At 38.1% G+C, this 23,181-nt stretch overlaps 1 protein-coding gene across 1 annotated transcript; it reads right to left on the bottom strand.

The window, feature by feature from the left end:
• Positions 1-2: 2 nt before the first annotated feature.
• On the bottom strand, positions 3-23,135 carry efhc2 (EF-hand domain (C-terminal) containing 2). The gene is made up of 16 exons (XM_051904974.1): positions 22,614-23,135; positions 22,119-22,307; positions 21,879-22,029; positions 21,562-21,785; positions 21,237-21,488; positions 19,852-19,959; positions 19,564-19,702; positions 18,271-18,436; positions 17,206-17,348; positions 16,924-17,120; positions 16,620-16,753; positions 15,821-16,015; positions 14,211-14,303; positions 14,014-14,116; positions 12,404-12,550; positions 3-136 (listed from the first exon to the last, which is right to left on the bottom strand). Exons 1-15 carry the CDS (start codon positions 22,653-22,655, stop codon positions 12,440-12,442), a joined length of 2,247 nt encoding a protein of 748 aa, XP_051760934.1. The 5' UTR covers positions 22,656-23,135; the 3' UTR covers positions 3-136; positions 12,404-12,439.
• Between the last annotated feature and the right edge of the window lie 46 nt (positions 23,136-23,181).

Raw genomic sequence — 23,181 nt, 5'->3', positions numbered from 1 at the left:
AAAGAAAGCTTGACTGTCTCCTACAGAAGACAACGAAGAGGTCTCCACTGTGTTGTTGATGCCACATACGTGAACCGAAACGTGTAGTGAGCGTTCTCTTTAAACTCAGCCATCCCCTTGAGTGGCCTGTATGTATCTGTGGGTAAAGAAAGTAACCATGGTTAGTGCAGGATGCAAGCTGCAGAAAAGACACCCACCCAAGAGCGCGATATCAGGTAATGTTTCGCATGTTACGCCCTGTTAGCGGAGCTGTTTTATGTTGTTATTGGAGGGACTAGGCAGGTGAGCTAAGGTGCAGAGTAAGGGAGAGTGGGAGTTTGTCTGCGTGAGAACCCGTCAGTGACAGATGACCCGAGACAGACGTCAGTTGTGCCTCTGCCAGCTGGTTAAGGTGATTGCTGCCATGTTTCCAGCCAGGAATAAGTGGGTTGTGATGTATGAGGAGTTCTGGCAGACCGCTGTACTGTTATTCTAACAATCCCAACACTGAAAAAACATGGTGTTTTTATTACACAGTGAAGAAACCTAATATATTAATAAACAGCCTGGAGCAAATTTCCCCAGAAATGAATTTTTCATAAAAAGAAATAAGTCTCCGCGCAAGTTCTCTCATGACAGTGAAACAATTGCCAACTTAGGTACACATACACTTATTTTTTCATGAGCTTAGTGCTTTACAGTCCTCATGACAATGTTTTGTGTGCGGCAGTTAAATTCACCGAGCCACGACTGCTAAAAGGTTTGGTGTAATGAGGGGGAGAAGGAGTAGCAGAGCCCTTAGGGTAACTGACTCCAAAAACCTGGATCAGACAGAGAGGAAATTATCATTCACTACAACAATGTCTTGCATTATGTCTAAACCTCTTTCAAATTTTATTTCGAAACCCGCAATTGCTCCGAAATCACAAACACATCAGGCTAATTTAAAACCTTCTCCTTGTGTTTTTCTTACCAGAGCGACTCATTTAACTTTAGCATTCCTTGTGTAAGGATTTTAGGTATCAATTTGCCTGTTTAAATAAATACTCCCTGAAATGTTTAACTGCACCGGAGAGCATGTGTTGCTGGGTTTACACAAGCACACATCACAGTCTGTTCTTAACTCGGATGCTTCGGATACATTTATTTAATATCGGCATACCAGCCGCCATCTTCATCTTCCTCATGCCCAGGCACGACTGTTGACATTCAAACATGGTCGAGAGCGTCTGCCGTACTAATCTGTAGTCACTGTAATGGGCCTTAACAATGCAGTGTAGACACCCCAGCTCAAAAGATAACTACAGATCCAATTTAGTTCATAAACAATGAGACGGTGACCTCATGGCGCAACCATCCATGGCAGCTTCACCAGTTAAAGGCTTCTAGTGCTGTAGGGGTAGTTGTGGGTGTATTGCTCCCTAGTATTCAGTATAAGGTGATGTTGACCATTACAGCGTCCACACCTGCTTCAGCCTGTAGATTTATAAAGCCCAGTGTATCTACAAACACAGAAGGACTTACAATCCTCTCCATCTGAGATGACGTTCCATCACATCTGTCCACCTTTGACCTGAGGAAATGTTTCCCTCTCTGGCTTCCAATCTCCTTTTTCAATTTGTAAACTGAAATTTTTGAGTTTATAGACTAGGAAAATTAGCTTTGACATGCAGGGATCTGACCTAGCAACTATCCGATGCAAGCTGTACTTGAATGTTTGCTTTAATTAGATTTTTTTTTTTTTTTTCAAAGACGAGAACTTATTTTTCTCAACATAGACATTTTTTGGAGGTGTCTAAACTTAAGTGTTTAATCCAAATATTTTTCCCTCCACAGTATGATTCATTGTAAATGTCTAAAAATGAAAGTCCCTGGGAAAGTCAGTTCACTTAGTGGTCAATTAATGACTCCAGGCAGCTATTTCAGGCATACAAGACCAACCTCTGTCTATTTGAATGGGGAAATACCAAAATCTTAAAAACTATCATTTAAAAAAATAAAAAAAACCCATTTCAAATCAGCAACAAAATCTGACATGAAATGTCTCATTATGTTGTTTTTTATGCTTAAATGACTTTATAAAGGCGTATATTTGGTCCAGCAAATGCATATGTGCAGTCCTAAGCACGAGTATCATGACTCTTGACTGTTTTTATGACAGCTGGAGCTTCAAATGGCAGCTGGGATAACTTTACCAATTGGTGATTGGCTCTGTAAAGGTGGGACATATTTTGCATTGTGGTTTCTTCCATGCATAAGTAATACATGTGAACCATATTGGTATATATACAGCTTTTGCATTTACTCACCCTCATGTCACTCCAAGCTGATATGGTTTTCTTTGTGCAGAACACAAAAGAAGATTTTGAAGAATGAAAAAAGTGTTTTTGCCCATACAGTAAAAGTCAGTGTTGTTTTGAACTTCAATGACTTTTATTGTTTGGATAAAAACAGTTGAAACATTCTTCAAAATATCTTCTTTTGAGTTTTATAGAAGAAAGTCATTGGAATGACATAAGGGTGAGTAAATGATTTTGAGTGAACTATCCTTTAATATTTCCAAGTTGCTAGATGTAAAACAGGGTATTTTTCATATTCACTCACTAACTGCCAAATATTATCCCACAGGAAGAAAAAAACTATAAACAAATTTAAGAGGAAGGCAGGAGCCAGGACTGGGTGAGACATGCCAGAATCCAGTTGCACTAGACTCTCAGACCCAGACTGCTCGCCTAGGGACTGTGTCCTAACCGGGAGTCCCGTCAGTGGCTATGACGCCACTTAGGGAGCAGACCCCTGGAATGAACTGTCCCTAGGCACAGCACTGGTGGTTGTGGAAATAGAGTATGGATTATTTGATCGTGGCTGATCCTCTCAGGCCGTGGCAAGCCTGGAGAGGGGCCTCGGCGTCTGCACCATTAGGACTGTGAAATTCCTGACATTCAAAAGCAGCCACAGGTTAGGGGCCGTATAGCCCGGAGTCGTTGCACACTATTCAGTGTTGCTTCTCACCTTATCAAAGTTTAGAAATTTCATTTAGAAAGTATAAAGTGCAATGGAAACACCATAAGCTTTTCATGTCAGGGCATCTTCACATGGTTGTTGTTCTTTGCAGACATTGAAAGAACTCAGGGGATCACGGGTCAGCTCTTGATATCTCAGTCTCTGTCTCCTGTTCTAACCCTTGCTGCTGTTTCTGCTTAAGATAAAGCAGACTGTCATTTTAAGGGCTTGGATTATGTGGATTGAGACAAATGAATCCACATTATTAGTTATAGCTTCCCCAACATTGTTGTGTAGAAATAGGCTTATTTGAAGTTAGAGCTCAATTTTTAAAGTAATCCATGTCAAAGTTGTCTAATGCCTTCAAACCAAACTATGCTGAGAAAATAATTGTATTGGGAGAACATTTAATCATAATGATTAAGCAATAATGTTGTATAAAAGCAATAATAATATTGCTGTTATATAACAGTTCAATGAACAAGCTGTTAATAGTGAGTATCTTATTTTAGACAGAATACTGGATATTAGAAAATACTTCCAAAAGAAGTCAACGCAGAATTGTGCGTCTCAGAGAAGCACACAGTAGTCACATTCCTGAATTAATCTTTTTTTTTTTTTTTGAACGAATCGATTGAGTAAGTGATTCACTGACTTATTTATAAAGTCACCAGCTGGGTCCTCAAACTGTCTGAGTATGTACTTACTTCGCGACCGTTAAAATTACTTTAAAATTACTTATATATTATATTATACTGTATATTCTGTATAGTATGAATGAAATCCGAATGTACTACATCCACCATGTTGTCTTTTTCCATGTGACTTACACTGTCAGTTGCATGGCTGCACTGCCATTCACAATTAGTAAAGTGTCCGTCAGAGGTGCGAACTTCAAAATCTTGCCAGAAGTAGTAGGTCATCCCGGTACTTTCAACCTACTGTTTTATGAATACTATGAATTCGGACTACTCTTTTCACGTATGTTTTTTTTTTTTCCAACTAGTAGGGAAAGTAATATATTCGTTCCTGAATGAATAAGCATTTTGAACGAATTGATACAATAAATGACTCAGTGACTAAAAAACTTGTCACCACTTACTGGCATAATGATGTAACGTGTAGAAAGAATCACTGAAAAATCCCCACCACTCAACTGTTGTATAATTATAATTAAGTATATTTGTTGGTTATACAAGATAAAAAAAACGTAAATCACTTCATGTTTTCTGTGAATCACTCATATTTCATTCCATTGCTTGAGTACTTTAACAAGGATATCAAAACTTCAGAAGGGTCTGACAGCAGCTGAGTCCACAGTTGTTGAGTGAGGCGTGTGGTCGCCTAGTATTTGCCAATAAGCAGAATTGTCTTCTCAGTCACATTGACATGCCCAAACCCCCTCCTCAGGCGAAGGGGTTACGTCACTGTTTTCTGCTTGTTTAGCACCCTATTGTTTGAACGGCTTTTAATAAACCAAAGGGCAGATTCCTGCAGGGATCACCCCACAGCCCTCCTCCCATGCCCATCTGCAAACCAAGCAGCATGCCAGGGGCACTGCCACCACACACAGACGCCAGTAACCCGCGTCTCCAGAGCTAAACCCCACACTAAATATATCCCCTGTGATAAAGATAAGACAAACACAATGGATTTGAACGTAGCTTGTTGCCAATAGCTAGGGCACCATGTGAGCCATTGCTAAACTAATGTTAGCTTTACATTTAGCTTCTCAGAAAAGCGCCGGTCTGATTGGAATGCTAAAGGATGAAAGGGTCTGCGCATAGCAAAGCTGTGGTGGGGTTTCCAGCTAAATTAATTAGAGACCCTGATATGTTGTCCTGTTAACCTTCCCGCTTTAATGTGATGTGCAAATTGATGGCTGTCGTCATCTTCTGAAAATACCCCAGGCTTTAAAGGCACAATATGTAATTTTTTGCCACTAGAGATCGCTTATTCAAAACAAAGGCGTAGCTTGATGATGCCTTGATTTCAGGGAATCATCGGAGTTGTTGTCTTCAGCCGGTGGAAAAGAATCCAACAAGACTCAGTCAGAAATCATATTCATTGATGAGCTAATGTATTAAAGATTTATTAACATTACTGTAGTATGAAGCAGGGTGTGGCTGAAAGCCGTTGGAATTGAGCGAGGCCAGTGGGGCGATTGCTAATGAGAGACAAGCGCGACACGGCCCAAGAGCAGCGGAACTTTTATTATGTCACAGACGAGCGCTTTCGCTTCTTCCGGTCATGCGTATGCGGGATATTGCAGCAGTGTTTTATCATATTAGACACATTTGTGTGTTGAAAGCTGTTATAATGCTACTCTGTGCGTTTGCTCGGTGGCTACTATGAGACAATTGACCCTTCGCAAAGACCCGCCCCCCTTCGTTACTGTTGCTTTATCCGACAAGCCCTGGCGCTCTCACGCCACAGAGTGAAAAATACATCGCGAAGCAAAGAGGACACGGACAACACGTCGACAGACAAGACAGAGCAGGTTACTTATGATATGAAACAAAGTCCCAGCTTTCAAATTCTGTAATTTTTTAAGAAATTCGAACAATAAAAACCGTTTTGTGGCTCTTTAATGTGTCGTGACAGATTGCTGTAGCGCCAGCTCAAGCGGCTCGTGAACCGATCATCTCTTCCTACTAGTTAATTTATAGCATCAAATAAACATGAGAAAGAATATTGTTTCAAACGCGGAAAGACGTCAATACACACCATTTTTCAAGTTCAAGTCCACCCGAGGTTAATCTTCTAACTCCTGACTGCTTTGTCGGACAAAATGGCGGATTCGGCGTTATGATTGGTTAGATCGCTTGTCAATCAAACTCCCGGCGAAGGGTCAATTGTTGCACACTGCAATAAGCTAGATCGATATTAGGCATGGTAAAACATGGTACTCGCTGTAAATCAAGATAATGAGATTTAAACAATAAGACTTACTGTGTTGAGCTATATAACATGATTAGTTTTCTGTCAATGAATGTATCCAAACAGTTGCTCACCTGTCTAATAAAACACATAATATATTAAAGCGTCTTTGGTGTTTCCATGATTTCTACAAAATAAAACAAAGAAATCGGGGGTAACGCGGGTATGATGTCATGGATAGGCAACGGACCGACACGGTCCGTGTCCTGGTTAAAATTGCTTATTTCTCTGGATTTAAACAGTCTTAAAAACATTTGGGATAATGTAAGTACACAAGTCAACAAAATATATAAAATTATTCTAGTGGTTTTTGGATATTTTAATCCAAAAATCGTACATATTGTGCCTTTAATACTTAAGTCGTCAAAGGACTATTGCATAGTATTGATTATGAATGAGTTGCACACATAACACTGGTTTACATTGGCAGCTTTTACATCTAACATCTCGGGGGAAGTGTGTTCTAGCTAACCTCTTCCACGAGCTCAATCCTCAGAATATCTATGATTTCTCATCTGGTGCGCTCGGCTAACGACCTCTGGCTTAGCTGCTTGTCTTGCACAGACAGGGACTGAATTCTCAATATAATGCTGATGACGTACCTTAGCAACCGATCTCCCTCAGCACACATTAGGTGAGCCTCATCATATTTAACATAGCCGTCTTACTTCGGCTATGAGTCACTCTGAGAAAAATCACTACGTATTTGATCTAATCTAATTAATATGCACCGTCACTCTGAACTAAGAAACATCACACAAAAACTGGACTCATGCATTTGTGAGGTAGATCGATGACCTTAGTTTGCTTGTCAATTCTGGCTAAGAAATCACACACGTACATATATATATCATTTATGTCATAAATATAAATAGTATACTTAGTAATGTACGCGCTGCTGAAACAAGACAAACAGTAAAACACTAATGTACAGTGATAACCTTGCAACCAGTAAAAAGTAACTCTGATGACCCGGTCACCTTTACAACGCTGGTGGTCTTACCTTCTGCCTGGTGCTGTTTAACCTGCAATATCCAAATTCCCAGCTGGCTCCTCTAGGACAGAAATGAAATTTCTTAAGCAACAATTGCCTTTAGATCTCTCCCTCTCCCTCATCCACTTGCTCTCTCCCCTCTCTCTGTTTCTCTTTTACTCTCTCTCACGCATGCCGATTGTGTGTGAGCTCTGATTCCTTCCCCTCCCTCTCAGCTCCCCTCCCCTCCGCTTCGACATTCACACCCCCTCTTTTATTGAGGAATCACATGGAAAAGGGAAAAGGATGGATGATGTACATCTTGGGATGGTTGTCAGATGTGGAACGTGACAAAGCAGTCGTATATCACCTTAGGGACACACACATACTCGCCCCCAGATGCCACAACGACAAGCAAATGGGGATTCCAGCAAAATCAGAGGACTTGACCAAAAGTCTGGCCCTCTTTTATGAGGTCCAGGTTATAAAACTGTTAGCGGAGTTAGTTTACTTAAAAACAATTGGTCTGCTGGGTTTCTTGCTGTCTTCCTTGAGACTTGGGAGGTGTAACTCAATTCAGCTGGAAGCTATTTTGAAGTATGTATGTAGTTATATGTTGTAGGAAAATGGAAAAGAAAAACAATTTTCTCTACATCGAGAACAGCTAAAAAGGGGGAATGACAATTGCTGTGTTAAATTCACATCTTTATATGCTAGCGTGAGTCTTGAAATTCTTACAAAATGCGAAGAAATAGCATTCAAATGCAAAGCACATAACTGTATTCTTGGAATATAAAATAAAAAACAGATGTGCAATTATGAGTTCCCAATGAACGCATAATTGCTATTTCACATCTCCTGCATGGAGAGAATCCAGCAAACATTTCTGTTTTTCTCAAAGTTTGTCTTCCTGTGGCCAAAAATGTCCCTTAAAGATCATGGTGGAGGAGGCAGTTGAAATTAAATTACTGCAAATATTGGCACTAGAGGGAGAAACATTTGAGATATGGACTTCATCCGAAAGGGAACTGAAGGTTTGTGGCTTGACAATATCTGATTGTCAGATCTTACCAATTTTATCCAGTGGTTTCCATAATGTGAAGTTTGGGGAAAAAAAAAAAAAAAACCTATTTAAAAATAACTCAGTTTGAAGCTTCTCGCATACACCTAGAAAATGAACAAGGCAAAAATAACTAAATAAAGAAAAAACGCAAATAATGACTACATACAATTTTACATAAGAAATGCAGCCAAAAAAATGTGATTATCATCATGCAAAGTTGGGATCCTCTTGAGAAATAAACACTGTGCTAAAAACTCAGGAGGTCAAAAGTTGACTCAACATAAATTACCTGCAAGACTTGGTGTGACCTCACAAATGTTTTCACCTTCTATCTGTCGACCCCTTGACAGCACCATCATTAACAACCAGCGACTCCTGTTCACACACTGCAAATCTGAATTGAAGTAGATTAGCGCAATGTTAATCCAAAGTGGGCTGATCATGACAACAGGGTTGAGTTACATGGCCACTAGCTGGGTATTTTAGTGAGGCGCACATATACACATGCATAAAGTAAAAATAAATCATTTCTCTGAATCGTTTCTATGACTGCGAGACAAATGAAGACTGGAGTTGACCTGGTCTGTCAGCGAGAGCAAAATAGCCTTAGCAGAGATTTCCTCCAAAAGCTTCCCATCCTGGAAATGAGCCCTTCTCATGTCCATCATATTTTTATTGTATCCGTGAGCATCTGTAGTCTTTCAACACTCAACTATTCTTTCAAGTTCCATTTTGCAATTTCATGTGGCACAAGTATCATATCAAGTGATTTACTTGTCTGCATTTGTCTAATACGCTATTATTGTATTCAAACCTTTATACTGATGAACTGAAATTTTCTAAAAGGACAAAAGGGGGTGAGTATTTTTGAAAGACATTGTGTTTGCCTGCCTTGATGTCTTCTTACATGACAGTATTTATCCATGAATTTCATCCACATATTCATATGTGTCTCCCTGTCAACTGAAATTGGCTTTTATTTTTACCCACAAGAGAGTTGCAAAGCAGCTTGTCAAGTGAAGAACACAAAGTGAGCCAAAGTTTTCAAGCTCAGGATTTGATCATGAAGTCTCATTTCAAGCTACATGACGAAAAGGTCTCATAATTTTGGGTGATTTATATTGAAGCAATGCATGCTGTCGCACTGTCTTCCAGAAATGAGCTCCGCCGGGAATGCTGACCTGGATGAAAATAGTCCATAGTTCTAATTTACAGCCAGTGTAGAAAAACTTGTCTTCCTCTAGCTATTTAAAATAATACTTGCCAAAGACAACCTTACAATGATCACTGTACCAGGTTTGGCAGGGAAAAACATACCTACTGAAGTAAGTACTTTGCAAGGAAATAACAGGAAAATACAGATAGAATTCAAGCGTGATTAAGATTTCTGTATGAATTAGCCAGGAGAGTGGTGTCCATCATGTCAGTGCAAAAAAGAAGACCATCTAAAGGCAAAACAGGAGAATTTAACTGTTTCCCTATGTGTACCTGAGGAGGCAACTGGCCTCCTAAAAAAGACAATTCTGCCTGTTTACTATCCTGGTGCCAATTCCTGTAGGCATTGTCAAGTCTAGCTGGGGAAAGGACAAGGCAAAATGACCGTCCAGTTTCTGCAGCTTTTTCTAATAAATGAAAACCCATCTGAAAAATAAGAAGGACAATCTCATTTAATTGTGTTGTCTTTTGTAGGCAGTTGCTGTAAGTGATATGTTCTCTTAGATGAAACAAAACTTTTGAAGCAAAAGATTAGCACTCAGCATATCTGGTTAAAGAAGTCACTGCTCGTCACAGATCAGATGCTATTAAAAAAAGTAATTTTGTCCACTGCCATTTCAGACTAAGTAATGATATGGGTCACATGGGTGTAGTTTTTACGAGGAGATAATTAAAATTTTATGAGGTTCTCTTGTTCACTGTGAACCCAAAGGAGTCATGTATTAAAGTTGATATTGTGCATAAATTTCTTTATTAGTAATGTTAAAAGGATTTTAATATGAAATGGCAAGATTGGTAATATAAGACTGCAACACACTAAAACTGGCAGAATTTCATTTTTGTTGGAAGCCAGTGAAATTTTATATTCTTAAAGCTGAAGTGTATAATTTGTGGATCACTACTGTTTCCATGCAAAATGTATGACTGATTTCAGATAGGTTTCTCTAAACACTCCCCGTCTGTCATTGGTCAGTTAAACAAGTAGCCCCACCCCAAATGTATGCCATTGGCTGAGGGGCTGTTGCTGCGTCTGGCTGCTCAGTGCTCAAACAAACAGCAATGTTTTGATGCCACCACAAAGCCACAATGTGTTTTGCCAATTTTTGGAGAAACCAACCTACAAATGGCATAATTATTGTTGTCTCTTCATATTAATTTCAGATATATGTATTTTAACAATTGAAAAAAGAAAGAAAAAAAAACACTGTAATGTTCTACAATATCTACCATGGTTTAGTGGCAGTTTAGTGGTTAAATCTGTTGGTTCAGATCTGTCTCTTCAGTAAGTAAGTCATTTTGGATAAGAAAGTATTTGCTAACGAATTAATAACAAAAGCAATATGACTGGCTTTGACTATAATACAATAATTAGAATGTTTAGCAACCACCAATAGACCTTTAAAAAGTTCATTGGAGATCTTTTGCACCAGAGACTTTTATTACATTTTCCTGTACAGAAACTTAAGCAGACTCGACTAGAGACTGAATAAACATCAGTTAAACAAGAGCCAGGAAACATTAAAATGGTGAATGGCTCTGAAAGGCTGTATAAAGCCTGTAGCGGGTGATCCATAGGTTCTTACTACTATGAAGCATGACACTCACCTCAGTTTGCTTTGAGTGAATTGTGCAAGTTTATTAATAATTTCTACTAACATTGCACATCTCAATAATTTGTAGTCTAGGGGCTCCGTGGACGTACTATGCCACAAAAAAGACTTAAAGTGTGGTCACATTTACCCTTAGTCGTGGACGAAATTCAGTCATTTCAAAAGGAATCCAGAAGCTCGGCAGTTTAGCGTGAGGATGAAAAAGTTCCACATGCCGATTTCGCTCGTGTTCAAGTTGGTTCACCGTGCTGACCAACAGAAAGCTGCTTGGTTTGAAAGTGACCATGGAAAATTCACCTTTTTTACCAGCAAAATTTTTGCTGAAATATCGTTAATGTCACCTTGATGTAATATTGATATCCGGGAAGAAAATTCTGGCAGTAAAGATCATATTATATGTGGAATTTTTTCATTGTTAACACAATATATCTTATTTTGATGATTTCAACTGCTCAGTGACATATGTTTTGATGCTTCAGTCAGAAATTAAATCAACCACATTGATAATATTAAGGTAATATTTTACAGCTGACATTGGTGATATGAGAATTTTAGTCTTCATGCTTATAGTTATTTTAGTTGAGCACCTGTATTAAATGAATGTGTATGCTTAAACATGATCTACATTTATTCATTTACCAGACTTTGTTTTACAGACAATATCTGGCAATTCCTTGTTGTTGCCTGACACACATTAACATTTACACTAAAAATACAATGTGGTCACATGATTTTTGACTACTTCAGAATGTGGTTTGAGTGATCAGATCCCAAAACAATTTGGACCCAATTTTATACCTGTACTTAATGCTGACCACAGAAATGGATGTTAATACCAGATGTAAGCGGGGTCATTGTTGCATTCTAGGATGTCAAAGTGTGGCCTCATTCCCCATTCACTGGAGCCAGGCTAAATATGTCCTAGATGTGTCAGCCTTTGTGTTTCAGACAGAAGCCTGCTAACTCATGAGGCTAATATTTTAGTAAGTGTGAAAGCTAGGAATGAAGACTTGATAATACCGGTGTGATGTAATGCACTTCTTCTGTCTTGGCCAGGAACTGAGGCCTTGAACGCAAAAGCTCTGATTACAGACATGCTCAACCTGTCTTTTTATATACAGCATCAGCATTTATCAATTGCATAATATGCCAAATCAGAGTGTGAACAGTCAGTGCAGGTTATAAAATGAGGATGTTAGACCTTTTTACCACGGACAAAACAATCGCTTTCCTTTCACTAAATCATGAAAAGGATTTTGGGAAATGTGAATTTGGGTACTGAATAGCAGGCAGTTATTTTCTCTCGTATAGCCATGGCATGTTGTCATATTATATTGACGGCTTTATCCACACAATCACGGCAAATGTGCATGTCTGTTTGCCTGTATATGAAATATGGCTTGATTTAGCGGCTCGTATTTTTAACTGCTCCACGCTTGGTCCCAAGGCACATTAGGCACTTCCAAACAGCTCTCTCATTCCAGCATGTTTTTGATTTTAAGTCAAATAAAAAATACACATAAACGGTATTATGACATTCATGCAGCACAGCAGAAACAACAACGTGCAACAATGTGAATTTAATCAGTGCATAACACAAAGTCAAGCAGATTTCTTTACTTTTCTCATGATATTGAGGATCCCATCAGGCCGTTCTCAGCTGTCATTAATGTTTGTAGCGCTGCCAAAGACATCCTCCAGCAAGAGTGAGTAGTTGATGGTTTTAACTGCAGGGTCTGCAGCTTCTCCCCTCCAGTCTGCGTCAAACTAAAAGCAAGACAGGGTTTGAGAAACAGTTTGCAGAGTTTCCTGGAGCACATGTGTTTAGCTGGCACTCTCATTTCATGTCTCTCCAAATTAAGGCGCACTGAGAGATAGATTTATCAGGCTGGATTGACTTTTGCACATGGTAAATGTCTTGTACTTGCTATTTAAAAATGTATGACAAATGTTTAACGACTTTGCGTGCTTCAGTAAATCAGACCTGTAATCATCTTTTAAAAAGAATTGCTGCAGATAAGATTTTTATTGCTCAATATGTTAAGGTGACCAGATTTCTGAAATGAAAACCGGGGACATTTCTAGTTCAGCAGTCTATATATCATTGAAATATCCAATGTAATTATCAATGAATTAAAAAAGGGGGACAGTTTTGTGTGTTTTGACCATGGTAAATGTAGTACTGCGATAAAATATGGTATATCATACTCTGACATACTACCATAAATTAGTGTAGTCATCAACACGCACTTATGAACTGTAATAACTGTTCAGAGTAACTCGCAGCATCCGCATTCTCCTCAAACTAATGCTTGTCGGTGAAACAATACCAGCAGTGTTTTTATTGTCATCTAAACCTAAAACTATTAAAAATCTTTTCGCTAATTGAAATTGAGCTAAAGTAAAATATAAATAAAAGATGAAAACATAAACAAAAATGATAAATGTTGCCTTGGCAACTAACTGAAATAAAATAAATTTAAGTACTAAACATGAAAACATGGCTCTGTTCACTAGACGAGACAAATTAGACTGATCAATCGATCCTTACATTTTCAGTGTGGCACTGAAGGCGCATATTCTTCTTTCTTTCATACTAAGAAGTGTTTGATATATGCAGGGTAATTTACCATTGTGATGGCTGCTAATTTAGGTTCAATGAGGGCAACAGGAAATGGCTGGAAACTGGCGAATTTAACAGTCAATAAACAACATGAAATGAGCTATGAGAAATGAACGAGCAAAGCAAAAAAAACCAAAAAAAAAAACCAGAATGCATCTCATCGTATCGCTATGTATGCTTCTGCAAGCCCTGATAAAATAGAAAAGACAGCAGAGAGAAACTATAGAGACGAATCGACTGCTAACTCCCCCTGCTGGTCAGAGAAGACCCTGTAGAACTGCAAGTCTTGCCGTTGTGAGTCAGTGAGCAGATGGTTCTGCTTAGCCTCCAAGCAGGCATGCTAAATTACTGTGCTGTAATAAAAGCTCCACTTCAGAGTAGTTGTTGAGTGGGTTTTTCCCAAGGCTGATTTACTTGAGATGAGGCTTGGAGGTGCTCAAAGCTTGTGGGGCCCATGGCCTGGACCCTGACACAAACACTCTCATGTGCATGTGGCGGCTTTAGCAAACGACAAAGAATGACGTCTCAAAGTATGTGTTTGGTGACAGAACAAATGGACTATTTTTCTTGATAGTAATCATTGCATCCAGACCACGTTCAAACTCACCTTCACGGTGACATCTGGAAGCACAGCAGGGGTGGGGTTTTCTCTCCAGTTGATACCTGATAGGAAGGTGTGATAGTCGATCTTCTCAGACTCGTCTTGAAACCTGGATGTGAACATGAGAGACGCAGGAAATATGGATGCATTGTGTTGAAATGTTTCATGGATAATAAATGAGAGTTTTGCTCTGTTGACCCTACTTCTCGAGAAGGGCTCGTAGTAGGTCATCAGAAAGGGGCAGTCGGAAGGCTTTACAGATGATCCGTGCCTCTTTAGAAGAGAGGTGTCCAGATCTACAGCACAATTTGTGTGGACAGAAATGAGACAAAAAGATTAATGAGCAACTTGTGTCAGAAAATTCTTTGATAAACATATAATTATATATATACGCAGACACACACACTACCGTTTCACTACGTTTACCGTTTTTGAAAAACATATTTTATGCTCACCAAGCTTGCATTTATTTGATCAAAAATACAGCAAAAACAGTAATGCTGATAAATGTGATGAATAGAAGATTTAAAAGAACAGCATTTATTTGAAATATTAATAATTTTGTAACATTAGAATTGTCTTTACTGTCACTTTTGATCAGTTTAATGCATTCTTGCTGAATAAAAGTATTAATTTCTTAAAAAAAAAGGTACATATAAAATATAGTAGTATATAATCGATTAGAAAATTATTACACAGTCTCCTTATGAAATTCATGACAGACAGCTGCAGACGTTCTAGGTTCATTATTTTCAGAACATTTTGAACATCTTAAAATAACTAAACTTTCCACAGTGTGACATAAACAGGACAAGCACGTTGACCTGTCGGCATTCTTCCTCATCTATTTCCTCTGCCTGCAACATGCCACAGGTCTTCATCTGTTTCCAATGCTTCACTTGAACCGCTGGAACTAATCGCACCCCCTCAATCTAAGGCAGATTGATGGTTATTCTACCTCACTGTGATTGTTAGAGGTCCACATCAGTGCCTGCATGAGAGTGTGTATCCTTAAGGAAAAGTGGGGAATGGTTTTGTGGTTCTGTATGAATGCATGTTTATGTCAGTGTTCATTTCGTATTATAAACATTTGGTCATATGCATATACTGCTACAGAGTGTATATGCACAAGGAAATATACAGTATACTAGGACAAAGTCAACATGTTAATTTATGAGATTATGTTTAAATACAGTGGGGTATATATTTTCTAAATCTAGTATTCAAAATTTAAATCTGGTAACATGTAAAACAAAAAACATGAAGTAAAATGCATTGTAAATAATTAGGATAGACTATTTTGAGGTCATTAGTAGAATTTGATTCAAACTGGTAATATGATTTGTGAATATTTTTTAAAGATTTTTGATTTTAAATTGAAAAAATACAATATAGAAGTGGTGGTCTCAGACTTTTAGAAAAAGATTTTGTTTTAATGTGTCACATTTTAATGTGTTATCAATGGTACGGGAAGAAAGCCAACAAATTGACATGTTTGACATATTACTTTGTTTCCTTTCCTTAAAAGAAGAACTAAATGCACAAAAAAATCCCATCCCATCCTATTTTGAAACTAAACATATATGCAGAAAAATCAAAATTTAAGATTCATCACGCTATCCCACTAATAAATCATAAGAATAAATATTGTCTCTGACAGCCCTATTTGCAGAATTAATTGCATAAAATACATAAAAATAAATATTAAAATTAAATTTTATACTATAAAATACAAGGAAAATTTATTTTAAAAAGTTAGATTTGAGACTGAAATTGAAAGATGATTATATGAAAAACCCTGCTAAATCTCTACCTGTCTCGGTCCTCATGTGTGAAAGCACGGATCATATCTGAGAAGTTCTCAAAGTTTCTTTTCTTTAGCTGATCCCGAGCCACGGCAAGCATGAGGCCCACGTCCACCTCTGGCTGTTCCTGCACTGAATAATTGCGACCCAGCGTCATGATCTCATGTTCAGACAACTGAATGTCCATATCTGCCAACAGAGTCCTGTAAAGAACACAGTCATGAATTTAAGTTTGTGCGCAATGTCAGACTAAATATTTTACTCATTACTTTTAAGGCCAATTCACACTGCACCGACAGACGCCGACCAATGGCACATTCGTTGAGACCTGTCGAATCATTGTGTTACTGCTGTCAGCATCTGTTGGCGTTATTCGGCACTTGTTTTTGCCAATTGAACATATTGCATCATTGTTTGTTGGGTCTTGGAATGTCTGAGAAGTGATGTAGACCTGTTGTAATCTGGTGACTGTCTGCTTTGGTCGATGTCTGTCAGTGGAGTGTGAATTAGCCTTTACTGCTTCTATTCGACAATATGTGTTTCTATGACAAAAGTCAGTGCTTCTTATACGGTGTCTTGCAGCAGCAACAACCAATAAAAAATCTCTTCGTTTTTTTCCCCAATCAGCCATGACTGCGACAGGACATTTTGTCATTCAGTTCTATTTATGCAGGTAATCCCAACTACAAAACTCAAAATCAGTGAAATTGGTCCAAAATCTCACTCAGTATAACTGTATATTATATGGCAGGCTAGAAAAGGGTGTTATGTACCTTTTATTTGTGATTTTTTTGGCCGGCTCCTTACCTGAATGACTCATATGGAATGAAGCCAGTGCTGCTTGGGTCGCTCATCATGAAGTACTGTTTTACTTTCTTCTGCTGTTCCTCACTGATGGATTTTACCTTGCTGATAATGGTGCCAATATTGGCCTTGGGGAACTGAGTAATTGAGAAACATAGGGCTTTCAAAGTTCCTGTGTAGAAACATATATCTTGGCACAGCTTAGCAAAAAGTTGGATGATTTGTTCATTAAAGACTATTTTAAGTTAATCAAAATAGGTTGTGGAAAAGAGAAGAGACAAAAAATGTTTTGTTTTGTGTGTGTTACCTCATCAGCATGCTGCTCCATATAGTTGAATGTAAATTCATCAGCATCCAGCAGCTGGAATGGCTGACTGTTCAGATCCAGTCGAGCTCCCACATACAAATCCTGAGCTGTGAAATACTCAGACATCTCACTCTTAAACAGCTCCTGTCCTGGCTTCTTCACTCGACCTCTCTCTAAGAACTTACCCCCAATCACACCTTAACCACAAGTACAATGAAATAACATTAGGCAGAATCTTCATTATGGTTTTTTCAGATCTGAATTTAAACAGGACGGCAGTACCTGAGTTTCTCTGAGGAGGTTCAAAGACTGCTATGGTGTCATCACTGAGGTAGACGCATATGATAAAAACACGTTCCTTGTCGATAGGACTGTCAGTCAGCATTTTCCCAACAAATCTCAACACATTGCTCACCAGACCTTGCCTAAAGTTGAGAAAAAAAGCTAATTTATCCCCAAACTTTGATCAGTTAAAAAACTGACTTTTAACTTTTTCTATTCTCAAATCTATGTGCATCCTAACTACAAACAGCTAATGTGAGCATCAGCCACAGCCTGCACGGATGAGCTCATTGGTGACCTGTTTGCTCACCATCTCCATCTTGACAGCCTTATAGACTAAACAGACTAAACTGCATCTGACATACTTGTGCCAAGCATTTTTATATGCTCATTATACTAATGGACTCTCTAACTTTACTAGAAAGTCTGAAGATCTGTCCTCTTTCCAACTTGTAATGACTATTCTTTAAATATTTATTCACCAGGCCGACAAGATCAAGATGGGTCTTGGTTTCTTACTTACATTCAAGATGTTTCCTTGCTTATTCAGTGTGGGTTTAGTCCTGTCACTTAGCTGCTTTGAGGTTATTACTATCTATAAAAGAATCCTTTATTTAGAAGAGCTTTCTTTTTCTCTTCAATCTCAATGCCTGCCAATGTATGACAATGTATTTTCCAAAGCAAATTGAGCAAGAGAATAATTCGCAGCATGATACTGGTTCTGGGACTATATTTGGAAGTGAAGCACTGTAAAAACAATGTACAATAATAAACTGACTTGCAAAAGCGGGTTTTACATCGGAAGTATCATGAGATTGTGTTTGAGCCTCTGATTATTTATGAAGGCACATGTTCATCCACTTCCTAGTGCTGTAATGCAAAGAGCTGCACTTTAACTGATGAAGGATGACTTTAGTAGGACAGACAAGGGTCTAAACTCTTCTGTCAAAATGATCAGAAAGCAGTTAGGGCCTGACATGTTGTTCTGATATATTATTAATGGTTTTAAATGGAAGGCAAGCATATACTCTGGACGTCCTAAGGGAGATTAGCACTGCTGGTTACCTGTCTTTCTCCATAAGCTTCCTGAAATCTTTCTGTGGAGGTTTAGGCAGCAAACCCTGACAGGAGCAGAGTGAATCTTCCTCAGATCCAAATCCAGTGTAGGGTGGCACCTGTCTGGCTTGTTTAGGAGGGGGCGGGGCCTTGTATGAGACAGGTGTGAAGTCCTCTATGAAGCCACACAGGAAGAAAACATCAAAAACATCTCCAACACACACATTTTAGCAGACATAAGCATGGAACGCCGGAAGTGAGGCCATTCCGAGTTGCATTTACCCATATGAATTCAATCTGTAACCTCTTAACCTCTTAAAACGAACAAGTGCTTCATCAGAGCCTGTGTCAACCCAGCTCCATTAGGCTCATGTGTAACTAATGCTATGATCTCTTCAGTCGGCATAACGCCACGGCAGACAGATGCACGCGCACCCGTATTGTGTTACTGTTGGCACGGAGCTCGTGTGCTTCTCATGTCCCGGCTTTTGAAGATAAAGAGGCCAGGCTGCCCATTGCTCATATCTGCTGTCCAAAAACTGAGTCACCTTGAGGTGTCAATCAGTTCTGCTTCTTTAGTCTTCTGCTGTTCAATGAGTGTTATTCCGACAGTTATTCACAGGGATGAAAGCACACTGGGGAGCATTAGTCTTTCATAGAGACATGGGATTTATGTCAGGAAGACTTTGAAAATAATAAACAGCTTGTCAGACCACACAGATGAGATGCGTGCTGAGAATGAGGGGTTGAGGTATGTAAATTTGCTTTTTACTTCACTGCAAAAAGCAATAGAGCAAAAGATGCAGTTGTAGAGAGTTTGTTTGTAGCAAAAATAATGTGAGTTCATTTCAGCTTCAGAGTAACAGATGAAACTCAATACTGACATCATGTGGTCATTGATAGTGTCATAGACCTCCCTCTGAAAATCTCCAAAACTAATAATGATAATAATATTAACAACAATCCATCCATTCTCCAAACCATTTGTCCTATGTAGGGTCGTGGGAATGCTAATAATAATTATTATTCCTGTGGCCCTACATATGACAAACTAATAATAATTATTGTTAGATATTGTTATTATTATTATTAAATATTTATATTTTTATACTATCAAAAATAATATAATAAATAATAAAATGAAAAATGGCTATCTATATACTCCTTTGACTGTAAGGAATTAGATTATTTTCATTGACACAAAGCTATTACAAATATGATAGATTAATCAATATAATGTTAAGCCAATATCTCAAAGCATAAATACTACTCCAAACCCACTTGAGTCATGATGTAACTCACCAATACCATATTTGGAGCGATAATACTCTTTAGTGAAGTTGTCACAGTCACATAATATGATCCTACGACCCCACGCGTTAATGACGCCTCCAATGGTCAGGTCACAGTCTTTATAGAATTCTTCATCTACTGCTCCAGTCTGTAAAATGTCAAGGAAACATTGACATACTAGTCCCTTAAAATTGAAACAATTGGCTACTAAACTAATTAAAAATGGTATTTATAAAAAACTGATAATATGAATTTCCTGGGGTGTTCACTATGGACTATTTTTTAATCAGTACTTACTTTGAGGCTATCTAAAATGTAGCGTCCTCCTTGTCCAACTGGTCCAAATACATTGAGGACTGTACGGTCTGTTATTTCTCCAGGCTGACGTTTGGGAATAGGAGCATTCTGTTTGGCAGAATCAAGAGAAAATAACTGCAGTTTTTTCATAACTTGAAGGACAAGTGAAATTTGCAAATGGCCTCATTATTATTTTCTCACTGGGGGATTCCTGCAAACCTTTTCAGATGACATTTAGTGAAAGGCAACAGAATGTGTGACAAAACAACATGACAACAGAAAAAAAGAAACTGAATAAATCCTTCCTTTATAATAAATTTAGACCGAAAAACAAAAGCAGCGAGGAAACTGAAAAGTGCTTTAGGGAAGTTGGATGTTCTTTCAGCCCTGTCAGTCTGGATAAAAGCTTGGCATGGAAGATGGAGAAATTTGTCCAAGCAAAAGAGGAGAGAGGAACTGATAACCTACTTAGTCTCGTCTAAAGGTCAAACAAACAGTAAAGACTCATTTTCATTTAATTTCACATTTTTCAAACACACTCATTGAAATCATCACATCTGTAGCTTTAGTATTTTTATAATTTGTATTACATACAAAATGATTTCTTGTTTTAAGTTTAAACCTTATGCTTATACACTACCGTTCATAAGCTTGGGGTCTATACGTTTATTTAAATGTTTTTGAAAGAAGTCTCTTATACTCACTAATGCTGAATTGATCAAAATACAGTAAGATATTGTGAAATATTACAATTTAAAATAACCGTTTTCTATTTTAATATATTTTGAATATATCATTTTCTAAATGTATAATTGTAATTTATTCCTGTGATGGCAAAGATGGGAATTTTCAGTGGCCATTACACCAGTCTTCAGTATCACATGATCCTTCAGGAATCATTCTAATATACTGATTTGGTGCTCAGTTGTGCTGCTTAATATTTTTGTGGAAACTTTTTTTCAGGATCTGTTCAAGTCGGCATGAAATGGAAGTCGTGAACTTTTCTCCCCTATTGTAATGTATTTTCGAGTATAAAGACTTCATCGAACAAGAAAAAATTTAGGACAGGACTTGATTTTGTCCATTTGGATTTAATCAGATCGTTGTGTTTTTCTATTGCTGTGATCTCATGTGAGTGACAGGTTGTCCCGCCCTCATTCCGAAAAAACACTTCATCAGAGAATAGAAGATGTTGTTGCAAGAGTAAGTTAAAGATTAAAGATTACACAGGCATATGAATTTTTAAAATAATAATGTGCAAGGATAAATACTACAATATTTTATAAAAAAATCAAGATGTGTCCATTTTGATTCATGGTTACTTTAATATATTAAGGATATGTTAAGAAAATATATTTTTTTTGCTGTGCTGTTTTATTACTAACCTTGGGAAGCTTGCCCCTGTGCAGAAATTTTGGGATAGCATCTCGACCGGAGTTTGGAGGGACAACTTCGTAAATTTCCATGGTGTCATCTGCCAGGAAGTAATGCAAGATCAGCTCTCTGGGGTCTCCAAACATGCTCTCAGTATCATCCCAGCAGCAGTAGAAGCGCAGGACTTTGCGGTCATGTTCCAAAAACTGCTTCAGGGTATCCAATCTTTCATACGGCCGCAGTGGCTTCATGTTCTCCACCATCTGTGTGGGGGGAAAGAAACATTATAATATTGAAGTGGGTATTGATAGTCCTGTTTAGACATGTGGTGCTTACCTCTTGTCGAAGGGTGGTATAGGGATCTGCTGGTGCGGAAGCAGGAGGGTTTACGCGCACCCCCATTTTTATCAAGAAGTTACGTGTGAAGGGGTCACAGTCCGTAATCATAAAGGTCCTGGAATAGAGCACTATTTCCTGATTGATGTTAAAATGGTGCACATTGTAGAAGCGATCATCGTTAGGAGCTGGGAGAGGAATACGGTGGCGCCGAATCAGGGTTCCTACAATGGAAGGAGAACAGCTGGATTTAAACAGGATGTTTTTACTGGTTTCTCATTAATCAGAATGCTATATGTTTGATTTTGATAGTTTACCCTGTGGGATCCCACTGTTTTTGAGTTCTGGCTCCACTACTTGTATGGTGTCATCCTCCAGGTAGAAGTAAATCTTGCACTTTCTTACTCTATATTTTTCTTCCCTCCTCTGAGGTACAGTTTCTTGGAAATAAGCATCAAAACACAGGACCTTCAGGTAAGAAGATAGTGGGGGGAAATTAATATACTTTGCACATTGAGTAAAAAGGTATATTATATTCCCTTATAATGATGACAGACCTGTTTGTTAAAGGCAACCCATGCCGGAGCATCACTGCCTTCTCTCTTTGGAAAAAGTGAATATTTGGGTCTTGCGCTCTGCCCCAGAAGCAGTTCTCCTCCAATGCCTGGCTTCTCTGCCCCAACCATCATGGCTACTCCATTTGAATAATCAAAATGCTGGGATTTATGAAATTTGTCTCTTCCAAGCTGGAAAATAGTTAATAGAAAATAAAATGTACAATCATTTCTTGAAAATCCTGCATTTCCACACTGTAAAATGTTTCCTTCAGCATCTGTTTCCATCCATTTAACCTGTCACTTGTTCTGTCGTTTTTACTCTATTGTATGAGGTTTCAATTTTCTTCATCAGCAATTAATGGTTGATATATATATATATATATATCAACCAAAAAGTAAACCGCTCTAGTCGCTAACATAGCTACCAACACAGACAACTTTTATTCACAATATATTTTTCCTCAACACAGACAAACCATTTGAATAGATACTTACATTTCTGTTGACTGAATTTCCAGGCAGCATCGGTAACGCCATTATTAGTAACAAGCGATAATGTAATATTTCCTCAGTACAGGACGACACCAGACTGCACAACTGGTTGCCAAGGTAATAACTTGTTTGCAAATATCATTGCTAGGCAACGAATACAAATCACGTGATAATACATACATTATTTCTTCTCGTCACCTTGTAATTATAAGGTTCTATCTGACATTTCTCTTCGGTTAATCTATTATGTTCTTCGTTTAAAATACATTAATCGTATTTCCGGTATCTCAGCAACAAAGGGCAATTTTGAATCTCACCGTTTCGATTTATACTTGAAAGTCATCAAATAATTAAGTCAGAAATTATTAATAAATTTATCTGAGCTAATGACATACAGTACTACTTCTCACTCTCTTCAGCCAAGTTGTTGTGTTGACATGGTCTGCGTGGCCAATTTCTCATAAGTTTACCCTGTAAAAAGTCTGTTGGGTAAAAGTTCATGCTTTTGTCTTCTATAAATATATATCAACTATAAAGATACATCAAATTGTTTTTAAACCTCAAGTTTAGA

This window comes from Ctenopharyngodon idella, chromosome 9 (genome assembly GCF_019924925.1).
Source record: "Ctenopharyngodon idella isolate HZGC_01 chromosome 9, HZGC01, whole genome shotgun sequence".
NCBI lineage: Eukaryota > Metazoa > Chordata > Actinopteri > Cypriniformes > Xenocyprididae > Ctenopharyngodon > Ctenopharyngodon idella.
Note: the sequence above shows the minus strand (reverse complement) of the source record. Positions and strands in the feature narration are given on the sequence as shown.

Bases quoted from the DNA above. Each gene is read 5' to 3' on its own strand.
- efhc2 (XM_051904974.1), bottom strand. From the start codon at position 22,655: ATGGCGTTACCGATGCTGCCTGGAAATTCAGTCAACAGAAAT. The intron at 21,489-21,561 runs GTAAGCACCACA...CCCCCCACACAG, and splicing joins ATACCACCCTTCGACAAGAG to ATGGTGGAGAACATGAAGCC. The intron at 18,437-19,563 runs GTGAGTTACATC...GTGGCTTCATAG, and splicing joins TCGCTCCAAATATGGTATTG to AGGACTTCACACCTGTCTCA.